This window comes from Agelaius tricolor, unplaced genomic scaffold, assembly GCF_023055355.1.
Source record: "Agelaius tricolor isolate 1412-34295 unplaced genomic scaffold, bAgeTri1.0.p SCAF_6, whole genome shotgun sequence".
Classification (NCBI taxonomy): Eukaryota; Metazoa; Chordata; class Aves; order Passeriformes; family Icteridae; genus Agelaius; species Agelaius tricolor.
Window position 1 is genome coordinate 43,437,356 of NW_027269266.1, and position 25,459 is coordinate 43,462,814.

General features: G+C 34.2%; 1 protein-coding gene across 5 annotated transcripts in view; it reads left to right on the forward strand.

The window, feature by feature from the left end:
- ULK4 (unc-51 like kinase 4) overlaps nt 1-25,459 on the forward strand; it is a 214,152-nt gene that overhangs the window by 71,166 nt on the left and 117,527 nt on the right. For 4 of the 5 annotated variants that reach the window (XM_071429586.1, XM_071429588.1, XM_071429590.1 and 1 more), the window contains exons 28-31: nt 8,126-8,177; nt 8,275-8,419; nt 13,330-13,422; nt 23,705-23,753. In XM_071429586.1, the coding sequence (XP_071285687.1) occupies nt 8,126-8,177; nt 8,275-8,419; nt 13,330-13,422; nt 23,705-23,753 (339 nt within the window). The remainder of the gene's footprint in view (nt 1-8,125; nt 8,178-8,274; nt 8,420-13,329; nt 13,423-23,704; nt 23,754-25,459) is intronic. The other variant, XR_011679579.1, reaches the window with a different exon arrangement.

Sequence of the window (25,459 nt, forward strand, 5' to 3'; positions counted from 1 at the left end):
GAAATAGTGGTTCTTGATTCTGTAAATGTTTCTTCAGCTTCAATGCAAATATGTTGCTATATATTAGTGAAACTTTCACCACTATTTATGCTTTTTACATAAACATATGCTTTTAACAACAACATGGCTTGGAAACACCACCTCTGAGAGAATTGATTCCATTCTATCATATGAGGGGGTAGTAGATATCAGTAGATATCATATCTACTGATAAGGTCATCAGTAGCAGTTATGGTGTTGGGGTTTTTCTGTTGTTTGTTTACTTGCTTTTGAAGTCTAACAGTTTTCTTACTTAAAAATTTCATTAGAATTACCAAACATACTGTAAGCTTCTTACATCACTGAGTTTTGTTTTCTTTGAAATTCTTGGTTAAAACATTCTACTGTGAGCTAAGCTAGTTGAAGGCAGAACAATTAAGTTGTGAAATGGTTGTCAGCAAATCAGGAGGTCTGAATGGTTGAATCAATGTTTGACAAATCATCATAACCTATACCAATGCATTTTTGTGCTTGGACTTTCACCAAATTACAATCCACCATACTTGCTGAGATGACCATTTGATTCAAATTGAATCTTATGTGTTTGTATTGGAATTATTTAAGGGCACACACTCAATATAGCACTTACATGAAGAAAGACACCAGCAAATAAATAAGAATGAGGGATGTTAGGGATTGTGCTAGATATGAATGGGTGATTTTATAAATCAAGTGTTTTTAGAATTTGAATCCTAATTGGTGTGTGTGTTATTTGAGGATTTAGATTATAAAGTCTTAACATGTGAAAATAGTAAAATGAATCCAAAATATGAATTGGAATTTTAAAACGTTTAATATGATTTTTTTCATGGATTCTCACAAGAGTGATATTCAAGAAAATTATCCTTATGCAAAAAAACCTAACCAATTAGTAGTCAGAGGGGAAATAGTACTGTTCAATTTACTTTAATATGGCAACAGTGACCTAGAAATGAAATGTTAAGTGTAGGTGAAGTATGAATGCCTACTGATAACTCCCTACATTCCTGTCACCCTGCTTCTCACTATATCTGTATCCCTCTAGAATCACCTCAGTTTTAAAAAATAATTGCTTTACTTTTGTGAGTTACCACTGTGTCTTATATTGACAGATATATGTACCATTTTTTATGGGGGTCCATCAGCACTGGCTGAAATTGTGATACCTTGTGTCAGCACATGAAATGAAATTCCTCTACCTGTTTCAACTTTAATGGTCTGGGGATTTTCTGTGGAAGAGACAATTCCTCTTTACAACTCTTCTTCCCCTATGCCCATCTCCACATTTAGCAGAACTTTTTCCTGAAGCAAGGGAGTGACTATCCTAGTCTCTGTTAAGTAACCCGTGGGTCACAGTAGGGGAGTTTTAAAGTATCTAGATTTCTGGGGAGCAGTTTACTTCAGTTCATGTGCAGGAGATTTTAGATGTTTATTTAAAATCCATCTCCACATATCAGTTATGTAGTTAGAGATAAAACTTCCTTTCTAACCATGATTGTCCAGTAATTCTTTTGTAGTTTCCCTGTTTGGGTATAAAATTGTATCCTTGTCAATGAACAGCTTTTACAGCTTTTTTTTTTTTTTTTTTTTTTTTGCCTTTTTTTTCTCTTTTTTTTTTTTTTAAGAAAATCTGTTACTTCATATGCTGATTTTCATAAATAACAGTTCTTGCTAATTTAAAAGAGCCCTCTTGACACTCAGCAAATAGTCATTCAGACATAAAATAAAGTGGAGAAATTGCCTTGCATTTTTTATGTTAAATTCAAGAAATTGTCCATTGTAATTAATAATCTCTAACCACATCTGCCACTAGTGGTGCAAACAGTAATTAGTTTAATACTATTTACGAAGTCTAGTGTGCTAATTATACTTGAATGTACAGCATACATTACTTTAGAGGAAAGTGGTACTTCATCTTCTATGATGCATACAGACTATTTTTGGAATTGCTGTTGCTCGAGGGATATCTTCTAATTGCTGCTGGCTGAGCATGACTGGAATCTATGAATATAAATTCCAGCACACAGCAGAATGTTGTGCTTTTTTAAAATGTTGAAGCAAGACATGTTCAAGTTTCCAGATCAATATTTTAGTATTACAGTTGTTAATAGGACACACTTTTACTGGAGAGAAATTGAAATCCTAGGCTGAGCTCAGAAGGATGAGCCTGGGCTGCTCATTTAGGCCAAGTTGTTTACAAGCAGGATTTTAGGGAGTGAGGCTGGGTGAAGGCCAAAACCTTCTTAAGAGGATGCAATTTTTTTCTGCTCTTACTGTGATAATGCTCCAAAGTCTCTAACCAGAAATGAAATGCATTTCTAATAAAGTTTAATTAATGTAATAAAAAGTGGGGCTGTAATGAGCAAGCAGAACCAGAAAGTTTTTCATTTGAGTTCTGTTTTTAGTTTAACTAAAGTGAAAATTGTTTAAACTAATAGGAATTTAATAGCAACATCTCAGTTTCATTCCCACTTGGAGAATTACTTGTTCTGGGGTTTACTTTATGTTTGATTTACTTTTGTATTCATACTTTTAACAAAGAAAATAAAATAAATTGTGGGTTTCTTTGGTTAAATTTCTGATTACCATCAACCTGAAGTCAATTATTGAGGAGATTAATTTCTGTGGAGACTGACTGTGTTAGATATTGCAAAGTGTGATAAAGTCAATGGAAATTAATTGACAGTGCTTAAATGAAAGCCAGCAGTGAGCAGTAATTTCATTTTGCATGCAGATTAAAGTAAAGAATTACAGTAAAAGTGACTTGGTAAATTTTTACAAAACCAGATTTTCAGGTATGCAAGTATGATGTTGAAGATGATTAGGAAGAGTCTGTATAGACTGGAGTGAAATATTAACCTCAGTTTCTCAAACTGGTACAAGTCCAACTACTTGTTTTTTCCACCTATCTAAAATGTGAACGTACTTACTAAATTCAGATACTAAGTGTTATAATAATATTGATTTTCCAATTTTGAAAGATTTAGATATAAGATATAAGATTTAGGTATAAGATTTAGATATAATTAAGTGGAAGAAGACATGCTGACTATAATTCGCATTTTTCTATTTTGTGTTAAGTATATTTATTTGCCTGAAAAAGGGACATGCTCAAATTCAGAGCACTTAAAACAGTGAAGAAGCTCATGATGGCAGACGATTCCTGTGGGAGTCCTTTCTATGCTCCAACTAGCTCCCAGAAATGATCTGTGTACTACACATATAATCTTCTACACAAAACATTGAAGTTGTTCTCTGGTTAAGGCCAAAGTTGTCAGCAGTGATTCTCTTCCTCAAGGTTTTAAAACTTACTTTTAAAAATCAGACTAAAATGAAAGCAACTAAAACATGATAAGTTGCTTGATGGGAAGTCAAGGGAAAAGTCATATGACAGTGAAACCTACTGTTTGACAATATGGGAGTTATTAGTTTCAATAAAGATGACAACACAAGGTTTAGAAACTTCTGCAAGTGCTTTTTTCTTGGTTCAGCATGAGTGTTCCTCATCCACAGGCTATTCTTATCTAACCACTGACATCTTAATTTTGTCAGTGTAGGATGTGACTATATGAACATATTGTACAGAAGTTTTTCAATCACATTCCCTTTTCAAGTAGATTAAAATACTACACTGCATGTGGCTTTCTGTCTATTAAGCTAATCCAGATGACATGAGACTTCTTCATGAAACCAGTTCTCTACTAATTGGCATATTGAGTCAGTCAATCAATGCTGTCTCTTCCCAGAAATAAGAAAAAAACCAAATCCTCAATGAAGATTCTGAAGAATTTTAAATAAAAATTACAGAAGTGTCATCTTTCTTCCCAACCCATTCTAACATGCATTAGGTTATTTTTTCTGCTACATTCTGAAAGATTACTGATGATATTAAAACATTGAGGAGTGTGCTGTGCTTTGAGCAAATGCTTTGAGAAGTGTGAAGGCAGGAAGAAAGATGATTTGGGGTTGGAGCATATCTCTCATGAGGAAAGGCTGGGGGAGTTGGACCTGTCCAGCCTGAAGAAGACAATTGAGAGGGCACATCATTAATAAGTATAAATATCTAAAGGCGGCGGGGTGGGGGCGCTGTCAAGAGGATGGAGCCAGGCTCTTCTCAGTGATGCTCATACCTCACTAGTCAAGTTTTCTTTGCAGAAATTACTCAGCATTATGGAGACAGATGTTCTGGCTCTGAATAGTATACTTGTATTTCCAAAAAGGTTTTGACAAAGTCGTGCACCAAAGACTTCAAATTCATTAGTGTCCCTGCCCTCTTACCCACAGGCTAATCAACTTCTAACTAGTTAAAATTTACTAAGTGGAGAATAGAGATTAGTTTTTAAAAATTTAGGTGTTTTAAGAGAGGTGCCTTAGAAAGGTTTGTTGCAAAATGTGCTGCTAATCCAGAAAAGGAAATGAATAGGGAGGTGACAGAACTGACTGATGACACTAAATTATTCACAGTAGTGAAAATTAAAACTGACAGAGAAGTTGCAGAAGGGTTTTAGATTTGACTGAAAGGAAAATAATGACATGCAATTCAATACTGATAAATGACAAGTAATGGACATGGGGAAAGTAATTTCTACTGTACATATGCAGTGTCAAACCCTAAACTACTTGTAACTTCTGTAAGTCTTTCGGCATTATTTTTCTATGGAAATGATAGCTTTATACTAAGCAGTAAACAGAAAGACAACTAGATTATTAGAAATTACTAGTGAATGATCAGACAAAAAAGCAGAAAATGTTGTGCCATGGTGCACTCAGGTCTCAAATACTGAATGCAGTGGTCATTCAGTCTCAAAGGGAATTAAGTTTACCAAGAAAAAGTACAGCTTGATCATGCAAGAAGGGTCTGTGTAGAAAAGAACATCTTGGAAACAAAATACTCTGTAGTGTATGGCATGAATGCCATGGGAAGGATGAATTGGAAATAATCATTCATGCTTTTTTAAAAGTAATAATATGTGGGTATCAAATCAGCTGGTTTAAAATAAGCAAGGATATGTCTTCATAAGGCATAACTGAAGTGTAAAATGCAGTGCTGTAAGTATTGCACATGCTAACAGTATAAATACATTTAAGATAGGATGGGACAAATATATGGGAGAAAAGGCTAAATGCAAAAATACAGATACATCATCAGCTTAGGAAGTTTCTTAATTCAAGAGGTACTTTTCTAGAAACTAGATGTGTGTTTTATGCTTGGTCTGTTTCTCATGCTCTTCTTCAACTCCATTCCAGCTGTCAGAAACAGGATTACCAGGTTTGAGCTATGGCTGGTTTTTTTTTTTTTGGTCCTGTACATATATATTATAGTTAGGAGATGTGAATGTAGTGTGTATGGAAGTTTCTAGAATTTCATTGCTGTTTTGGGTAGATAACAGCACAGTTATGGCAGCACCACCTTGGAATGCCATCATTACAGAATTATGTAGTGGTGGTTTTGTGCAGCTAAGGATGTATCATGAACTGAATATCAGTCTATTTAAAAGGTGGTAGGAACTCATCTAGAGCTATAATCATGTTCAACCTATTTAGTCTGTTTAGGCTTAAAGAAGAATAATTTCCTTTTTTTGTTGCGCAATCTCAGTGATAAAGACTGAGACAAAAAACCTGTATCTGATTTATTTTCATGCATATATGGAGATTTGATTCCACACATATCAGCAGCCATTCAAAAGAGGAATAAATAAATCCTTGTCTGAATATTCTTCTATTTATTTCAGTGCCAAAATACTAGTACCATTCTTCTCTGTACATCAATGACAGACACGTTTGCAATTTACTGGTGAATTTGTTAAAATATTTTATGTGTTGTTGTACTTCAGTTTATTTCACCTTAATATTCATATGCAAAGTTCATACCTTATTTACAAATTTATATACACATTAGTGAAAAACAGTGACCCAAATAGCATGGAGAGAAGATTAGGGCTATGGAGTTAGGAAGTATCTAATTTAAGGTTCATATAAAATTTAATATATGCTTCCCCCTCCAGCGTATGCTTTCTGATATACTTTTTCATAATAAAATAATTTTCCATAGGATTAGTGCTTCATTTAGTTGATTTCCCCACCACACTGAACTGACATGAGGCAAACACCTTTTATGGAGAATTCCTTTCTGAACAGTTTGTTTACTAAAACTGAGGTTTTTGTTAGGAAAAGTTCAGACTAAACTACTACAGTCATTTAAGACCTAAAGAATCTTCTTTACGATGACAGTTGAAAATATATTTCTCATAGAAAACACTTACGACTGGCTTAACTACATTCACTAATGTGGAAAGACTACTGTTAATGCTAGATTAAAGTGATAGAAGATTTTAAGTTTTAGAAATTGAAATTGCATCGTACTGTTGTATACTGCCATCTTAATCGGTATAAGTCTGAGTCAATGCTTCTGCTGTTGAGTGATTCATAATATCCAGGGACTCTAGGTTGGTTCAGATAATCGAGAGCTGCTTCTTTTCCTCTTTTCTGTTTCACACCTTTAATTTACCACTTACATGTGCTTCTTCATTTGAGAAGCTTTGTAGTAGTTGAACTGGTTTCTTCGACTGAAAGGTCTCAAGTTCACACAATTTTTTTCCTACCTCACTGTTATGTTATAGCTGATACATTACCATGTGCAGAACAGTTTAGAAACCTGCACTAATGGAGTTGTTGGAATGCAGTGCAATTTTATTATTTAATCAAAAATACAATGAAATATGTTTTTCAAATATGATTTTCAAAGATATAATTTTGAAATATGTATTTCAAAATTATGAAATGTTACAAAAGTCACTGCATCTATGGTATATAGCATTATCTATATAGGTGTAAAGGCTATTTGTACTTGCAAACTTGTACTAGTTTGGCTTCCATACCCCAAGCAGAATCCTTTTACTTCTTTTATTGAAAGTCTGTAACAAAAGCATTTTGTAGTAGTTTTTTTTCAGAAATGAAAAAAGCTAAAGTAAATGAGTCCCTTAATGTCAGAGATTGATTTAACAGAGTCCACCAACCAGCAGTGAAAGAGTTGCTAACTGCAGTTATTGCTGGCTAGAGGCTAACTTCAGTTAGTGACCCTTTTCATATGTACTTTCAACTTCTATAGATGTTTCTTATTAGTAGCTGCATGTATCTAGGGAAATTTTATCTTCTCATATTAATTACTGAAACAAAACACATGGGAGAGTATAACGCAGTCTTGTTACACCAAATCCTGTCCATGGTGCAGTGAAAATCTACACAGCAATTTTCTTTGTATAAGTAAATCTTAGGAGGTGTGCATCGATGATACATGCTTAAAAATTGCAGGGCTGTTCATCCATCCTCTTCCCAAAACCCAAGCATGACCTGTCTAAATAAATTATATTTTACCAGTGATTTAAGAATTAGAAACTCTCTTACAGAGATGACTAATAATACACTGTTTTGTAACTGAGCTGTAGCCTAGTTTATCATCAGTTGATTTCAAATGGACCTGAGCTGACTAGTCCTGTGACAGAGGATAGATTTGTAACAATACCCTCATGGACAACAAAAAGTTGACTGGATTATATTTTTCATTGTGCAAGTCTTTAGTAATGTAAATTTACATTTTAGTGGAAGACTGTGTGTTACCAGAAGGGAAGAAGTTAAAATATTTTCAATAGTCCATATTAAGCTTAGGGATGTTTTCTTAGAGGTAATACATCTTTTCTGATGTATTTTAATTCTGTGCCATTCTGTTTTTCATCTGAACTCTATTCAATGATTAGTGTATGGATTAAAACATCAGGATTAAGATACTCTAATACTCTTTTTTCTTAATATCTTACATCTGCACTGAATTCTGTACTTTAAGTTAAAAGTCCCTGTCAATGAATTATACCAAAGTTACTGTTTTTTTCTATATAAAAGTACATTAATATCTGTAATTTTTATGGCAGTTTACCAGAGAAAAATTAACTTGGTGGCTTTATAAGAGTGATTATGGCTGAATTTCCATGATTATTCACTTCTTTGTTTAAGGGCTCTAGCAGCAAAATAAACATAGATGATAGTGTATCTCTGTTCTATCTTTTTCCTCTGTGAATGATCTAAGCCACATCTTTCTAATTCTCTGTTTTAGGTTGAAGACTCTATTGTCCCACCACTTGTTTCTTTGGTCCACAGTCAGAATGGTAAGTACAGACATATCAGCAACAGTTTCTATGAATTCCACAGTTTGTTTTAATTATATTTCAGTGTGGTCACATTCTTGGCACCTTTATTTTCAAGTGGAATGGAGACTCTTGAGCTTGCGGTTGCTCTCAGAAACCACATCAGTGCTTTTAAGCCACGAAGTCATGGGTGAGGAGAAAGAGGCGAGTCTCAACTCGAACAACAAGCTTCTGTCTCTCATTAGAGATTTACTGCTGCCTCAGTAAGTATAATATTGCTCCAGTAATGGGGATTAACTTGATACACCAACCATTTTGACAATGTATTTGTTTTAGCCATCCTTCACATGGTTTATGGTCAAATGAGGTCTCTCTTTTCATGCCAACTTGCAGGAGAGCATAAAGAGAGCTCTCTGTGTTATGCACACATTGACTGTGAGCTGGTAACATCTGTGAGTAGAGGGAAGGAACACAAGACAAGTACAGTATTTTACATCAGTCGTATTTTACATTATTCTCATAATGCTGCAGTGTATTTTTCTATGTTGGCCTCAAAAGTTAATAATGGTCAATACTCAGCTGCCCCAAGTGAGAAAATTGTTCACCACCCCTACACTAAAAAAGTGGAAAAAGGCTGGAGGAGTGAATGCTGGATTATGATCAGAAACCCAGTGTCTTTTCCAAATATGAGACTTTCTCTGCTAATTGAGTAATGTTCTTACAGTTTGAGGATCAATGTTTTATCCATGTAAGGTGCGTAGACTTTTCTCTCTGACAGAGAATTGGATGGAAATCTAACAGTTCTGTAGAGAAACTTCAACACCTTTCTTCAAAATTTTTTCCTCTGAGCAATGTAGGGGGTATCAGTACAAATTAAAATGGCAACTGGAAATATTATTTTTAAAAGAGAGTATATTTTATTATTAAAAGCATTATTAAAAGCTGTCAGATAATTTTCTTCAGATAGGGGAAGAGGCCTGAAGTCAAAGGAGAGAGTTCTGTGCTTGCTCTGAAGCTTGCCCTTTGTAGACACGTCCATCTTAGACAATGTTTCTCATTGAACAGGGGAATGTGTGTTTGGAGGGAAGTGTCATGCTAATTACAAACTAGAAGGAAAACAGCCAATTAACTTTTGTCTTCAAGCTTACTAGCTCACTGGAGTGGAAGGGCTTTTTGGCCTGAGACTAAATATAGATCCTATGTTGGGGACTTCAGCTGTGCCATCTTAGCATGCACTGTATGGCAGATGTATGAAAAAGGGTCTTAACAGCAGCTCAGGATCTTGAATCCAGGGTTTAAGTAATTTCTCAATCAGTTTCCCCATCTCATTAATAGAGATGAGAAGAGAGAGGTTCTAAGAGTCAGAGTAATCTACTTGTGAAGATAATGTAGAGCTCTATCCCAAGAAATATGAGTTACTTGAAAACTTGAAATCTCTTGAAACTGAGATAGAACATTGGAGGCTGAAGAGCTTTTTGCTGATACTGTTTAGTCTTTCTGTCGTGAGGTAAGGGATGGGAAAGAATCCAACTCAGCTGGAGGACTGTCAAAACAGGGGAGATATGTAATGGTTACTTTTCGTGGGCACTCTGCGGAGCTAAGTAGATATTCCCACCCCTTTTGAATCTGCTGAGAGCTGTTGAAAATGGAAGGGAGTGACATCTCGTTTTAATATGGGATGTTCTTTTCAGGGAAGATTGTAATATTCAACATTTGTGTGTATATTTTATTCCTATAAATATACTTCTCAAATTAATTTGTTTAACTGTAAAACTGACCCTTGAAATAGAATGTGGGTCACTATGAATAAAATATAAGTAGATTTCATTTTGAGATAAATGCAGGAGTGCAGTGATAACTACTTTTCTCTCATCTTCTGCATCATCAATAAAATGGTAATTTCATTAAATATTTGTGCATTTATAGATTACAAAGTTAGCTTCTTCATAGGGTTTTGATTGAATTGAATGAAACAGTGTCATTAAATTTCAGTTCATTGAAAGATTATCTTCCTGAACGTTTCATAACCAAGATGAAACCTGCAGCTATAGACAGTGAATAGATGGCAAATGCTTTATATCCAGATTTTTAAATCAAAAATGGAAACATCAGCTCTATTTTAATTTCTAACATTTCTAGTTATCTATCATTAAAAATTGAACCAGAATCAGCAGAAAAAGAGAAGTGTGTAAATAAAGTTATATTTCATTTGAAGGCTTGTGTAGCTTATTCTCAGTAGACTACCAAGCCAGTTCTGCAAGTATGAAATCCAGGATGCTTGACATAATATTCTTTTTTTAAGAGCTTAAGAGGGTCTACATCCCTAAATCTTTAGTTCCTTTTGCCAAGGTTGTTTATAGAAAAGATTGACAAAATAACTCCGTATAATGTAGTACCTGAAGTTCACAAAACCCTTATAAAATGCCCCCTACAGCTATTTGTGGGGGCATAGAATGTAAGAGAATAAAGATAGTGTAGAAGGCAATCTCACCCCTGAGGCGTTACAGCTGTGCTAATTGCCAAAGATTAAGAACAAGCTGCCCTTAATAGGCCACAGGTGTGTCCAATAAGGATGAGTGCTATAGAAGAGTGGGTTAGCTGGGTGAGAAGAGAGTTGGAGTTTGTTGGCTGTGCTGTGAGGAGGGAGGAGTTGGTGCTGTAAAGAGATGCCCATGAGAAATAACCAAAAAAGTATGAAGCTTTTTCAGTAAGATAACAACAGCTACTGTTACTAAAGTGTTCTGTGTTAAGTGGCAGTGAAATCATTTGATGACTCATTCATTTAAGAAAGTATCTCAAGTGTAGTATATTTTCCCTTTTGAGAAGATTCATATATTCATAGCTCCTAATGGCCCTTATTTAGTCAATGTGTTTATATTAATTGCTAAGACATTGACTCTAGTTATCTGTGTTTTCTCATGTGGTATTTGGTTTGATGGATCGCTGCACCTTCCCTTAGAAATATCTTTTCCTAGTATTGCTTTGGGGGAGGAGAGAAGAGAGTTTCAAGGAAAAGGAAGTGAAGTGAGACTCTTTTATTGATCCTCAAGAAATTAGCTTGCTAAGTGTGCTAAGTAATAACAGTATCTCTCAAGTGTAATACATAGAAAGCTTAAAACTCTTAAGGTGGACCTTGTTTAGGGAACATATTGATGTGTTAATGTAAACAAGTATATTGCCAAGTGTCTGATTTTTAAGCTAGCATGGCTGATTAATTTATAACTGCTGTTAGGAATTACAGTTTTGGAGACTTAAATCCACATCTTATGCAGTGAAAGATGACTCCTGTTATCTGAGTCACCTGATAGCATTTTTGATTGCCTCAGAAGATTTAGTTATGGGCTCTGAAAAAAAAATTTTCAAGTCCCATTATGTTTGGTAGGAATATATATTGCTCATATGTAGGGCTTTTAGGATCAGTGTCTACTAACGTATTACAGTATTTTCTTCTTTTATTAAGAAACTTTTTATTGACCAGTGAGAAAGGGTTTTTTTTTGAGAAACTGGAATCTGTTCTTTGTAAAAGAGAATTTAATCACTAAAGACCTGAAGCCAACACTGACTTGTAACTGATAGTTTTGTAGATACTCTAATGTGGTTTGCAACCCTACAGTGGCACATTGAAGTATGTAGTAGCCATGACACATTGCCCGTAGGCTGTGTGCTTGTGTAGGAGTGTTAGCCCTTGTGAGCAACTCTCACAGGATACATCAAGACTGTGTGACTGGTGTGCTTGTCCCTCCTTGTCATAGGCAAGCAAACCTCTCCCTCTAGATTTCCTTCCTGCACATGTCAGAGTGCTGAGGTGTAGTGTCTATATAGAGGGGAAGAGCTAACACACGGTAGGTACATGCTAGCATGAAGGTGGTGGGAAGTGATCCAGATTCCTCAGTTCACACAGCACTAGGGATCTCAAGATGTGAAGTAAAATTTTCAGTGATTTGCATGATTGCCCCTTCCTCTTATCAGAATACTACAGTTTTTTATTTTGTGGAAGCATTTTGTTGCTCATAGCATGGTAACATGCATACCGTGATTTCTTATAATTAATCCTTTCATTTGTTCTTGATTTATTCTTCATGGGTTTTGCTTCTTTTTTTTTTTGCAAATGAAGAGATTTACACTTCCTGTTCTATTACTTCCATGTATTTGGAGTAGGATTAGTTGTGTTTTGATATAACTGAGTCCTGAGTCTGTGGTTTTCTATGCTTGCATCTTTCTCGCTTGCATCTTTCTCACTTGCATCATTGTATCCTACTGCCATCCATATACATTTTTGTTTAAATACAGTAAAATCAGCCCTGTGTGTTGGGTGGGCATCACTAGAATGTTAGTAGCAGCAACAAAGTCCATTTTGTTTTTCAACAGTCCATTTTGTTTTCTTCCCTTACCAAGATTTCCATGAAGTGATACTTGGAAATGTTTTGAAGAGGTTTATCTTGGTTTATTTTCTGCCACAGCTCTCAAGAAACAGTGGTTTGGAGTACTTTTATATTCTTCTGGTCTATATGACTTGGAGAATGAAAGTATGCTGCAGTGAAAGCAATATTTTTGGAAATTTGAGATAAAATATAAACCTCAATGTGAGCTTCTCTCAATTTTGAGAAAAATGACTATGTATACAAAATATAGAACTTAATCATATATAATTTGGTTGATCATGTTCCTAAGCACTCAATAAATCTTCTACCTGATATTTTGAGGCTCATTTACTACTTGTCTCTTGAAGAATAGATTTTTTATGTGTAAAATAATATAGATCAATAAATAGGTCTTGCACCTCTAGACAAGGTGAATATTTTATAAATATGTTTTACTATAATTTATAGTTATAAAACATGAATGTTTTCTATATATAACCTGAAAATCTATATATGTACACATATATACACAGAAGCATGTGTATACCTATTTTATAGTTATATCTCTCTCTCTAAAAACATATTCTCTTATTAATGCTGCTTTTAAATTTAATCTGATGCTGGTTTTAAAATACTGTTTCTAAGTGAGTCTTGTTTGTTGCTTTGTACAATTTGAAACAGCCTTGTATTTCCATTGTAGTTATAAAGTTTGGAAATGGGAAATGATGAATTTTTAGTATCAATTTTTGATGTGTATCTCTTGACTTCTTTTCCCCCCTCTCTTTCTGCCCCTTTCCCCCCTTGCCTTTCAGGTATGAGCACATTCTGCTGGCTCCAGACCCAATACCAATGTATGCTCTGAAACTGCTGGTGGCCCTGACTGACCGCAGCCCTGCTTCTGTGAGGTGATACAACTACACATTCTCTGTTTCTCTTGGTTACTTCTCTTTCAGTTTCTCCTTTCCTATTAGGGATCAGCAATAACAGATCTCACTATTGTACTTCTTTGACTAGCACTATGATTTAGAAAAATCATTGGAGAGTTTTTGTTATAGAACACATCTTACATCTTTTGTGTCCGTTTATATGATCTTGGTTATTTTAATCTGGATTTAGCCAATGAAACACTAGAGACAATATCTGAAGAATTTTAATGTTAAAAATTATCTTTAAAAATGTAAAAAAATCCCAAAGCAAACCTAAAACATTATCAAAATTGTTGTTCAACTAAACATATTTGTGACTAGGACAAAGATGGTGTGTTTCTAAATGTTTACACCAATCAATTCACTTGAAAACTGGTCAATTCTCCTGCAAATATATCTACCCTTAAAATTCCTGAATACAAATTTTAACTTTTGATATAGGTAGACTCAGTATATTTAGACATATCTTAATATCTCTTCCTTCTTGTTTCAAAATTTAGACTGTGATGGACAGGAAAAAAATAAAAAACTGTGTCATACATACAACTTAAACTGTGTGAGTTGATAGTAATAAGGAGGGATCTCTCTGTCTTCCTGGATATGCCCGAAAAATGTGGTTATTCTTGTCATTGGCTATTGTCTCTTTGTGATGTCTGATAATGTTATGGCTCAGAGGTTGATAAGCATTGTACTGTCTTGCTTTGATTGATTGAAATGAGCACAAGGAAAAAAAAAAAAAAACACAAGGAAATTTAATTTGTTTTCCCACTTTTTATTACAAAAGATGAAACATCCTCTTTTAATCTTTTATGATGCTTCTGGGAATGGTGCTTTACTATACTAGTAGACTACAAATTAACTAGGAAATAGGGAGGCTTGAGATTTTAAATGTTTTGAATTGTATAAAACAGTTTTCATTGTAAAGAAGCTGCTTATACTGCTGTAGGATTTTATGTATTCTAGAAACAAGTAGAACAGCTTTTCATTTTTAGATTTAACCCACAGATATTCTAGTACTGTAAGAGTTATGAAGAATACTTGTATAACCATAATGCTGGTTCATTGATCCTCATGGTCATCTGGCACCAAACAGGAAATTTTTTCTTAATATTATTAAAGAGAAGCTGTGAATAATCAATGAACTATTAATAATTTGAAATACCAGTATGTCCAGCACTATTCTTTAAGGATTGGCTATCAGATTCCAGATTCTAACTCATCTGTAATTGTTGTGTTTCTCAAATACTTTACAAGTCCTCTTTTACTTTCACTAAATCATGTGTTTGGCTGGGTTTCTAAATGAGCACAGTTTAGGCAATTCCCTTGGTCTATTTTTTTCCTTATTCTTTGGCTTCCCAATAAATTTTGCAGGAAGTAGCCAATGCTTCAAAAGCACGAGAAAGGTGAATAATATATTCATATTCATACAAATTGCTGGTGAACAAAATGGAAACCAGGTACATGCTATGGTGAACACTATATGGCAATTGGTTGTGTTTTGGTTCAATGAGTAATTAATCAGTATTCATGAAGCTCAAAATTACTCAAGGCATATGCTTTCTTTTGCTCCTTTCATTAGACAGATGGAAAGTATCTGCAAAAATTGTGATGGAGAGTAAATAAATAACACTAGACACAAATCCTGTGGGATTTAATTTGTTCTGGTGGAAAAACTCTACTGCATTTTAGTACTGATGAGAGTGATGTGAGTCACTGCATTGAGTCTCTGTGGCTTCTTCAAGCTTACATTTTTACCCCAATGCTTAGCTTTCAAGGATGGATGATTTCTCCTGCAATTTTAAATGAATGAAAGCAGTAGTAGCAAAAAGATTGAAAAATGTCAAGTGACAAATTAGTATTTACCGTGCTGTTGCAATGTCTCTTGAAAATAGTTAATAATATTATTATTTTGATGTAAAGAGTGAATTGGGAGGAGGACAAGGAATAGTCTGTACTTTTATTTACTTTGTTCCATATGATAGCTTGTTCTCAGACATGTTCACCTAACAGATTCTTGCTTTCTTGCTCTCTCTTTAATCATTCTACCAATTTTCTTGCATCTCATTTCTTCTTACCATCAGCTCAGGATTTACCTGTGTGCTCCCTGATAGAGGCATCTGCATTCGAGCAGTTCTTATTTTTGCACTTGAAAGGAGACAGATAAACTCAATTTTTTTTTGTTTCCTTTTTTTCATAGCTGATACTGTAAATTAGCTAAATTGTGATATCAGAGGAAAGAGATTTCATCTTCCTCCTACTATTTTTGGGCATTTCTGTTTTCTCTTACAGGTTGTTTGTTATATATGGCATAGATACAGATACTCAAGTTATGGTTTTGATGTTTTTTAAGCTTATGATAAAATACTGTAGTTACATGTTTTGAATTCCTTTAATTAGCATTTTATAAGAATACAAAAAATACTTTGCACTCTTTGCCATTGCTCCACTGTTGAGGAAATTTTTAATATTCTCTGTTGTAGGAGCTCTTCCACTCCATTGCTTTTCCATTTAGCAGTGAAAAACTCTAGTCATATCCCATTAGTGTGTTGCTGAATTAGATTTCTCACCAGTGTGAGTTCTCTCCTGTGTAAGATGGTAGCTGTAAAAAACCCCAACTTTAATATGTTTCTGTGGACACTTTTAATTATTTGGACATCTAATCATATGATCATCCACTGGAAGAAAATCCAGTTTCAGAAAAGGATGAGTGTTTTCTTGTCTGTTTTGACCTGAGTGGGTTAGAGTATAATTGAATCAGGTACCCTTTTAGATCACACAACCATTGCTGTCTAATACAACCTCATTTAGAGTTTGTTTACTAAGAAAATAGTAGATGTTGGAAGAGTGAGCTTTGAACCAAATTTGTCCATCAGTTGCCTGTTTTATACTTGGCTCAAAGTAAATAGTCTGGCTTTAAACCTTCTGGTAATATTCTATTGTGGCTCTCCTAAATACTTGTTGCCTTGTCTTCTTCAAGAATTTTTGGTGGTTTGTGACAAGAAAAATTGTGAACATTAAAACCAGTGTGAGATTTAATAGCAGAGTTGATATTTAGCTATATTGAGACTGCTGATTTCAAAAGAAATCCCTGAGATTAAGGATAGTTAAAGAAAGTTAAGCTTTAGTTAATGATTAATTTCTGGACTACCCTGAATTTGCATTATTTTTTTCCCCTTTGCATTAATTGTTCTTGATGAATTGTACCTGTGTGTAAACAGTTTTTGGAGGAATAGAACTTCTCACAGTGGGAGCAAATGTCTGCAGCAGGCTGAGGTGTGATTTAACCATGCCAAGTCTGCATTCAGAAAGAACAGTATCATAGGTAGCTTGTTCTTCTGTGTGTTTGCCAACTTAATATATAGGTTATATGCATGGATAAGAAGTCAGACATAATCTATAACCGGTTAGGAGTTTTTTTTGGTTCCTGCTTTGAGTCTTTTATGCTCTTTGCTGTGGTCTGTACCAATCAGATTGCTAGGTTTTTTCCTAGTAGTGAGGGTTTTTTGTGAATTTCTTAGTTTCTCTTATAACTATGGTATACCTATAACTGTATGATGCTCTTAAATGTTTTGACTGTTGTAATAGAATCTATACTGTGCTACTTCAGGTAACTTTTACTGGATCATGATTCTTAAGCTGCCTTTTTGCCTTACAAAGAACCTTACGGAATGTAGCTGTGTGCTCTCTTAGGCAGCTACTTGGCCTACCTTTAGTCGGAAAATCATAGCATTTGTGACATTAATGTGTCTGAAAGCTAAACCTTCTGAACTATGGAGTCTGAATTTTAGGGGTTGCTAAAATAGACAATTTTGGTTTCAAGGAAGAGAGACAGTAAAGGTAATAGAATAGAAGTGGAGGGAGGAATGTCAGATACTGCATCAGATAATGATCATGGAAGTGGGACACATTCCAGTATTCTATTAAGGGCATTTCCTGAGGGAGAAACACCTAACTAAAAACTAATAGTAAGGCACCCTTCTTAGATGTATGATGAAGGACAGGGAACCAAATTAAGAAACCTTTCTCACCTCCTGTCTTTAAAAAAAAGTCTTCCAGATAAATATTAGGCTGCACTAAAAAAGAGGAAAAGGCATCAGAAACCAAACCAGGAAGGTGCTGAAGAGCAACAACAAAAAAATCTCCTGCTTCTAAACACCACAGATCAAGTACCTGTGAAGATGATAGATGGATCAACCTTATACGTTGCAGCAAATTGTCCTGACTAATCAAAGTAACCGTTGTAGTGTCTTTGGAATCATCCAAGAATTGTCCAATTTTCAAACATCGTCAATGCTACTTTTTGTACCTATGCATCATCTCTTAAAGACCATTAAAGGCACATTTTAGGGTTGCTGTTAGGAATAAGTTGATAGTTTTTTCATACACTATTATGATCTACATCAGTGGATCAATTTAGTGACATTCCACTATATTCTGAAATGGTTTAAAATCTTTGCTCTTGATTTCAAAAAACAAACAGTAAAAAACCCCAAACAAACCCAAAACCAAAACCAAACTCTTTGGATTTCAATGCGTTCCTTTTAATAATTTGTTGATGTTACGCATAGATTGTCTTTGATGTAGTTTCTTTGCCACTATACTAGAGGTCTAGTGCTTTAGTCCTTCCCTTGATTAATATGGGCTTATGTTAATTGCTTTAAAATACTTTGTTCTGCTCATTAGTCATTTTAATTTCCTAGTTTATGGTTGAGATGCTCATTTTAAAAAATGAGGTCTATTTCCTTCTATATTACTTCTCTCTTTTTATGTGTTGTTTTACTTTCTATAATGAATATGAATAAAATAAAATGGAGTAGTTCTGATAACAGGTAAGCCTTAGGGCCTAGTCCAGCTGAACTGAGCTGTAGAACTACATATTAGAGGTGTACAACATTAGTGAGAAAATCACAATCCAGATGGATTGAGAGAGATTTCCAGAGGATTAAACTGTTTTATTAGAACTTTAGGGAATGTTTATGTAGATTTAGAACCTGATTTTGGTTTTGATTATGCTAGTTTCACATCTATGGAAATTGAGTTGTAAAAACCCAGATTTTCCTTTTAGAGAAGTAATGCCAATATAAAACAGCAGAGAATTTTTATGATCTTGCTGTTCCTGTTGTTGGGTGTAATGTTTGCATATATGCTGCTTTATCAAAAACGATCAGGCAGGAAGACTTGCCCAGAAACAGACTCTTGAAATATTTTGTGTCAGCTAATAACACTGTTGTCAAGTTGCACATCATTGTAATTCATATCAAAGGCAGTGGTCAGAGTTCATTATTGCAAGGGAGTTCTCATAGTCTGGTCATGTACAGACTGTAATACTAATCACCATTTTTAGTGTAAAACACAGCTCCTTAGTGTTGCATTTTATAAAAGCTCCCCTTTAGTAAAGAAATAAGCTATTAACCTTAAACCTGTATGAGGCCAGCAATTTATTTACAGACGCGAACAAGGCGGGGCTGCTAAGAGAGTGTCTCGAGCTGTTTATTTTTTCAGCATTAGTCTCATTACATAGTTATGACAATGGAAAGATGCTCACAATCTCAGCAGCAAGCCAGAAAACTTACTGTTACAACATACTTTATAGGCTTCTCGACCAATCACACAAAGCAAAAGCATATTGACAGTAGTGCTATCTAATCACCATAAGCACACATAGTTTTAGTTAAAACAGTGCTTGCTTATTTCGAATACAGTACTCGTTTGTAAGAGACAACACACAGAGCTCCATTCATAAGCTTAACTTTCTTAATATCTTGCTAGATAAACTTTCTGCAACTTAGAAAGCTATTCAGACAAACACTAATACATAGATTTATTGTTCTATTTGCCCTTATCTTTTCTACAGTTTAAATATTTTTTTCTGCTGACATATTTCAAAACCACTGCTTTAGCACTGTTCACAATTCTGCTGTATCTGAAGCCTGTCTTCTGCAGTTTTCCTAAAACCCTCTAATTTTGTAGATTCCCACACTGTAATTTTGTTTCCTCTTTCGTGTTGCTGATCAATTACTGAATGTCTAACTTGTAAAAATGTGAGAGAAATATTTGATATTACTGTTAAGTAAATTTTTGAAAAGAGTCATGTTGGAAGGCTCAAATGATGTAAAGCATTAAAAAGGAACAAATACCATTCATTCTTGTTTTTTTTTACTTTCAGTAGTGAATTTTTTGCTTTGTAAATATATAAGTACCAAATGAAGAAGAGTCAGCTGGTTGGGTTGCTACAGCTGGAGCTGCAGACTTGAGTGAATTCAGTTCTGCCATGAATCATCTGTTCAGCATGAAACAAATCTAAACCACTGCCCAGTCCATTCTCTTGTGTTCAATAGTAGGTGCCAGAGAAGACTACAGGAAGGAGTCAAGTGTGTGTGAATACTTTCTGGAGGCTTTCTCAGCCACCTCCGAGGGTTTTTTTCAGAACCCATGTAAGATGGTGTTGTGTTCTGTAGATGGTAGCCATTGAGGAGTAATCTTCATTTCATTTATGTGGACTAAAAGAGATATTTCACAAGTCACTTTCAGCATAAATAGTTATTCTATAACATAACCACATGTGTATAAAGATTTATCATCTTCAGGTATTTTCTTTGTATTTCTTTGTTTGATCTTGTCATTTAATTTTATGCCATGATGTTACAGTTAAGAAGTACACTACTTCATAAATTTCTAGAATATTTTCTCCTTTAGCTGTCTCCCCCAGCCTTTGTAATGTGAACAGACATGCCTATTTTTAAAGAGTCCTTAGTAGGGTTCAAAAATCTATCATGGATTTGACATTTCATCCCTTTAAAATTAATGTCTTGGTTCTTGCTCTGTGCATGTCCACCAGTTCTGTTCTGCAGAATCATTTCTACTCATTTGTTCAGCTTAGAATGTGTGTAGTACCCCTATTTCCACACCCTCCCATCCAACTTTTCTCTAAAGATTCTCTCTGATAACACATTTTCTATCTTTTTAAGGTATCAAACCTGTAACAAAAAGCCTTTTGTGTTTAGTGTCCTGGAGTAGGCTTTTGTTTTGCAATAAAGTAATATAGGATTTCTTAGAAAAACAGATTTTTCATATTGTTAGAAAGCAAAATTGGAGGCACAATTTCGTTCTGAAAATTGTTACTATATTAAAAATTCAGATTGTACTGATAGCAAGTCTTTTAAAATCAGATCACCAGTTATTTTGAGCCAGCACTGTTTATTTATATATAATTTTAAATGAGATGGAAATAGTGTTGTTATTTAGTATTATGATTTGCATATGTGTATCATGATGATTCTGTATGTTTTATAAACTGGGTGGGACCTAATTGAATATAAATTATGTAACAGTCTATGAAGAACCAAAATACTTTTGCTTTAGAATAACATTCTATGAAATAAATCCCATAGCTAAACTCCTCTTTCACCAGGTTTAAAACAATTCCTTTGTAAAACTATGTAAGACAACGAGTGTGATAAAGTCACTCTCTTGCTTGAGCACATATATGCAAAGTTGGGATAAATCAGCTTTAAGCTTTGTCTTAATGCCATGCTTTATGTGACTTTATGCTTTAGCTAAGTTCTGTGTATAATTTTCTTTCAAGGCTGCAGCTTTTTATTGTTTCAATCATAAAGGTTGGCAGGTGACCTTAAAGAACAGACCTATTGGCTCTAGTTTTGTCTTAGCTTATCTCAGCAGAAAGTATAGCTGACGTTGTAGTGCTCTAACAGTTGGGACCATTTCCACTGTTTGAAAACAATTGTTTCATAATTTACCCTCTACCACAAAAGCATTTTTCTAGGTTCTGCCTAAACTAGGATTGCTTAGCTATTCTTGGTATTTGATTGTATTTTACTGCTAATGTGTTCACAGTTTAAATGCTTCTTAAGTAGCAAAGTGAGCAGCTTTGCTGGGGTAAGTAGTTCCAATAGGCTCTAAGCATAAGTAGGCTTGTGCTGGCAAAACTTCATTTTGTCAGTATGATTGCTGTTACAGTATCTGTTCTTTTTGGGAGTCTGTGGTGTTTAAATGACTTTCTTTACATTCAGTATTGTTATATCTACATCAGCAAAATTCTGTTTTGCAGGCATGGACTAGGCTTTTAATTTAACTGGTAGATTTGACTCTGGAAATGAACCTCAAATATAATAAGTCCTCCTATCTGTAATGCTGGCACTCTTATGACCTGGCTGTGCCCAAGCTGCCGTAACTGTCTATTTAAGGGTTATTAGATGGCCCAGAGGAGATTAGCTTTCATGTTCCCTTGACCTATTAATTTGTTTCCATTGCATATGGAAAAAATTTTAGTTCAATTTAATAAGAAGAGAAAATGTCCTTAAAAATAGGCTTCTAAACTTAGAAATAATGAGTTTCTTTCCTTACCTAAACTCTTTTCCCTCTGTTGAATGTAACATTTCTGTATGCAAGAAAAAATTAATACATTTGTTTGAACAAGACTATTACTTAGTTTTGTTAAATGTCTATATGTGGGTGCATAAAAGGATACTGTTTTGTTGTTTTGAACAGTTTAGTGGGTGTGTTTTACTTTTCTCTAGGTCTACATGCCAGTACTGTACAATGCAGCAGATCTTATTCCCACCCTTAACTCATATGGATTCTATGTCATAAAATCATTATTACATTTAGGCAAAGGCAAGGAGCAGAGAAATAGAAAAACAGTATGAAAAAGTAAACCATTTTTCATACATGATGCATATATTTACATTACTTAGAAGTAATTCTGAATTGTTCATAGTTACTGTTCTTCTCTAAGCATGGCTTTCATTCCTTATTATATTTTCTTTACAAGACGGGATTCCAGTAAATATGAACAAGCAGGGCTCTTGCAGGTGACATTAATCTAAATGAAGCATTTCTTTTATAACCTTTGGATGTTTGTTCTAGCCCCCTCTGATTTTTTCCATTAAATTTATAGAGGAGAATGCGAAATTCCTTTTAAGTGCTTCAGTTTACAGTGTAGTATTTTAGCTTATACTATCCATAAAAATAACACCTTCTCCCCTTATCTTATTGGACATGAATAAAAACTATTAAATGGAACTATGTGATTCTAGGTATATATGAGATCTTTTTAACAAATAACTTACCAAACAGAATTAAACTGATTATTGTTTTACCAGAAGCCAATATAGAGTTTTACACAGTAAAGCTTCAAACGTGAAATTAAATACTTATTTTAGTCAAAAATAACTGCTGCTGTTTATTCACAGTGAGCTGTGTAATATAACTTGGTATTTTTAGCTGGCATACTACTGGCAAGACAACTTTGTAGAGTGTTGTTCACTGAGATCCCAGACATGCTCTCTGTGTTTGAATTCTACATTTATCACATGGGCTTCTTAATGCAGTCTTATCTTTGCTGTGTCACAAAGCCAAACCTACTAATTGTTTATGAAACACTTCTGTGACATTATGGTGACACAAGAAAAAATTTTGAGACACACAATTGGGTGTTCTCTGTGGTGTTTGGTGAATTGGCATTTAGTATAGTGTGTAAGAAAAGGTGACAATCATTATTCCAATTAGACAATATAATACAGAAAAAGCAGTAAAATATAATGCAGTTAATCATGTGACTCTTATGTCATTGTAGTGTGTGAGACACACATGCTTTACTAATACAGTATCTTGTGCTCCAGCAATAGAAAACACTGTATTGATGTAAAATATTGCTGATTTTTGAGAATATTCTTTCTTTAAGCATATATATGCTGGGTTTTGTCTGATTTTGAAATGCAGAAGAATCTAGGTGACTCCTTTTGGGCCACTACTGCTCAGCATTGTCAAGTATCTGACAAATGTATCATATAGAAAGAAGTATGTTAAACCCAAGAAGTTAGTTAACATGGCATTCTTAAAAAAAGCACAGCATATTTATAATTTCATTATGTGTGCTAAGTCTATTAATTCAAACAGTTAATGGTGCACTCTGTTTCATAGTATGTGTAGTGGTATAGTTGCAGCATTTTATTAATTACTGCCATTAAAAAATGCTAAATTAATTACTGTTCTACTCACTTGAATTGCATCAGTGAAGCAGACCTAGAAGTAATTTCCAAAGCAGTGTATAACATTGCTGTTTCTGTTTAATATCTGAAATGGAGGTCATTTTTGTTGAGAGCTAGTCAAAGGCTAAGGTTCTGGGTCATGGATCTTGGCAACAGCTATTCTACTGCTCTGTTCCTCTTGTGAGCTTAGTGTGTTAAATAACAATTCACTTCCTCTGTTATTAAATAAATCTTAAAATATGTTTTTGCAGCCTCATGGAAGAAAACCATCTTATTCCAGTTCTTTTTCAAGTCATCTTGGTAAGAATAATTTTTAATATAGATATATATTTGAATAGATAATAGATTTAATAGATATCTAATAGATAATAGATCTAATAGAACCTGTCTCCCAAATAATATCTAACTAGTAACTTTCATTAGTAACGTTGGTAAAATAATATGTTTGTAAAATCAAATGACAGTCTAAAAAAACAAAAGAATCTAGAGTAAGCAGACATTTAGGAAGTTCTTGCCATCTAGTCCACCTGTACAAGAAGTTTCTTCAAGATAAGTACTTTTTTCTTTCTTGAATCAAAAAAATCCCCTAAAAATAGAATTAATGAGCTTGATTCTTAATTAGAGTGCTATATATCCTAAGGGCATACAAGAAATGCTGAGGAAGTTACATTTTATTTAATAACATCAAATTAAAATTTGATACTGTTGGCATGGTAGTCTCAAATCCAACTATTTGCTTTTAGAATTTCTTTCAATATAAAGTATCAAGATATGATTTTGGGATAGTCACATGTGGAACTTCTACCCCTAAATAGAATCTGCCGCTTAAAAGGTCATGAAAACTGTCCGGTTTGTTTCTCTGAAATGTTGCAAAACAAATATATGTTAATGAAGAAGAGAGATCTTTAGGCTAGTTTGGAAGCTGGGTACTAAGCTATCCATTAGCCTTCTCATTGTTAAATTCCAGGCTCTTGTTAATTTTTTTAAATTTCTAAGTTCATGAAGTTGTATCAGGTAAGTGTCCTCTCTTGTAAGCATACTCCTGATGAATACTAAATATGCATTATGAGTAAATACACATGATTTCTGCAGTGCAGGCAGATTGCATACTTGCTTTTGTATCGTTCTTGAAATTGTCTTATTCAGGGTAGATGAGGTTCATAAATGGGATTCTGAATCAACTTTGATATTCCTTTCTTAAGTTTCAGTATTTTAATCTTCACTCTTCCTTTGCAGTGATTTATTTTACTATCATTTTGAATCTCTTTAATACTGCAGACCTAGATAAGCCATTTTTATTAAAGTAACCTTGTTAGTGATGATAGATTATTTCCAGCAGCCTACAGAACACAGGCTTTATGATATTTTTGTACATATATCTACCAATCTTTTTTGTGATAAGTATTGAGAATAAAACCATACATTTTACTGTAGTTCATAGATAGTTTGGACATAGGATGGGTACTATATTTAGGTATTAATAAAAGAAGAACTCAGTAAAATATGGAAGTCAAAAGTTTCATATTAATAGCCTTAAATATTTAGTCAATATTTGAAATGTCTTCAGGCGCTGGAGTCTTGAAATTTATATATATATGTTAGTTTATAGCGATGAGCATTTGAATATGGTTATGATCTCTCAAAATATTCACAGGTATTGAAAATTTTTGTATAATATATCTGTAGTCATGGAATTTAAAATGTGTTTATGTCATACCATGTAAGTAGGACAAGCTGTAGTCAGTCATAAATGCTCCCTCCTTACCTCCCCACATACAGTTTGACCTCAGGAGTTCCAGAAATAGTTCCATGGTTTTTTAGGGAGTAGCAGTTTAGCTCTAAATTGTCTGCATGACTAGTGGTCTCTCAAGGTTTCAGAGCTCTCTTGACCCTCTATGGCTATCTTTGAGCCAATGGTTGGAGTTGGGGGAAAATTGTTTAGCTTTTAGGGAGAAAAAAAATTTCCCCTTTCAACATGCTTTGTTCAGAGAGGACACCTGTAATTA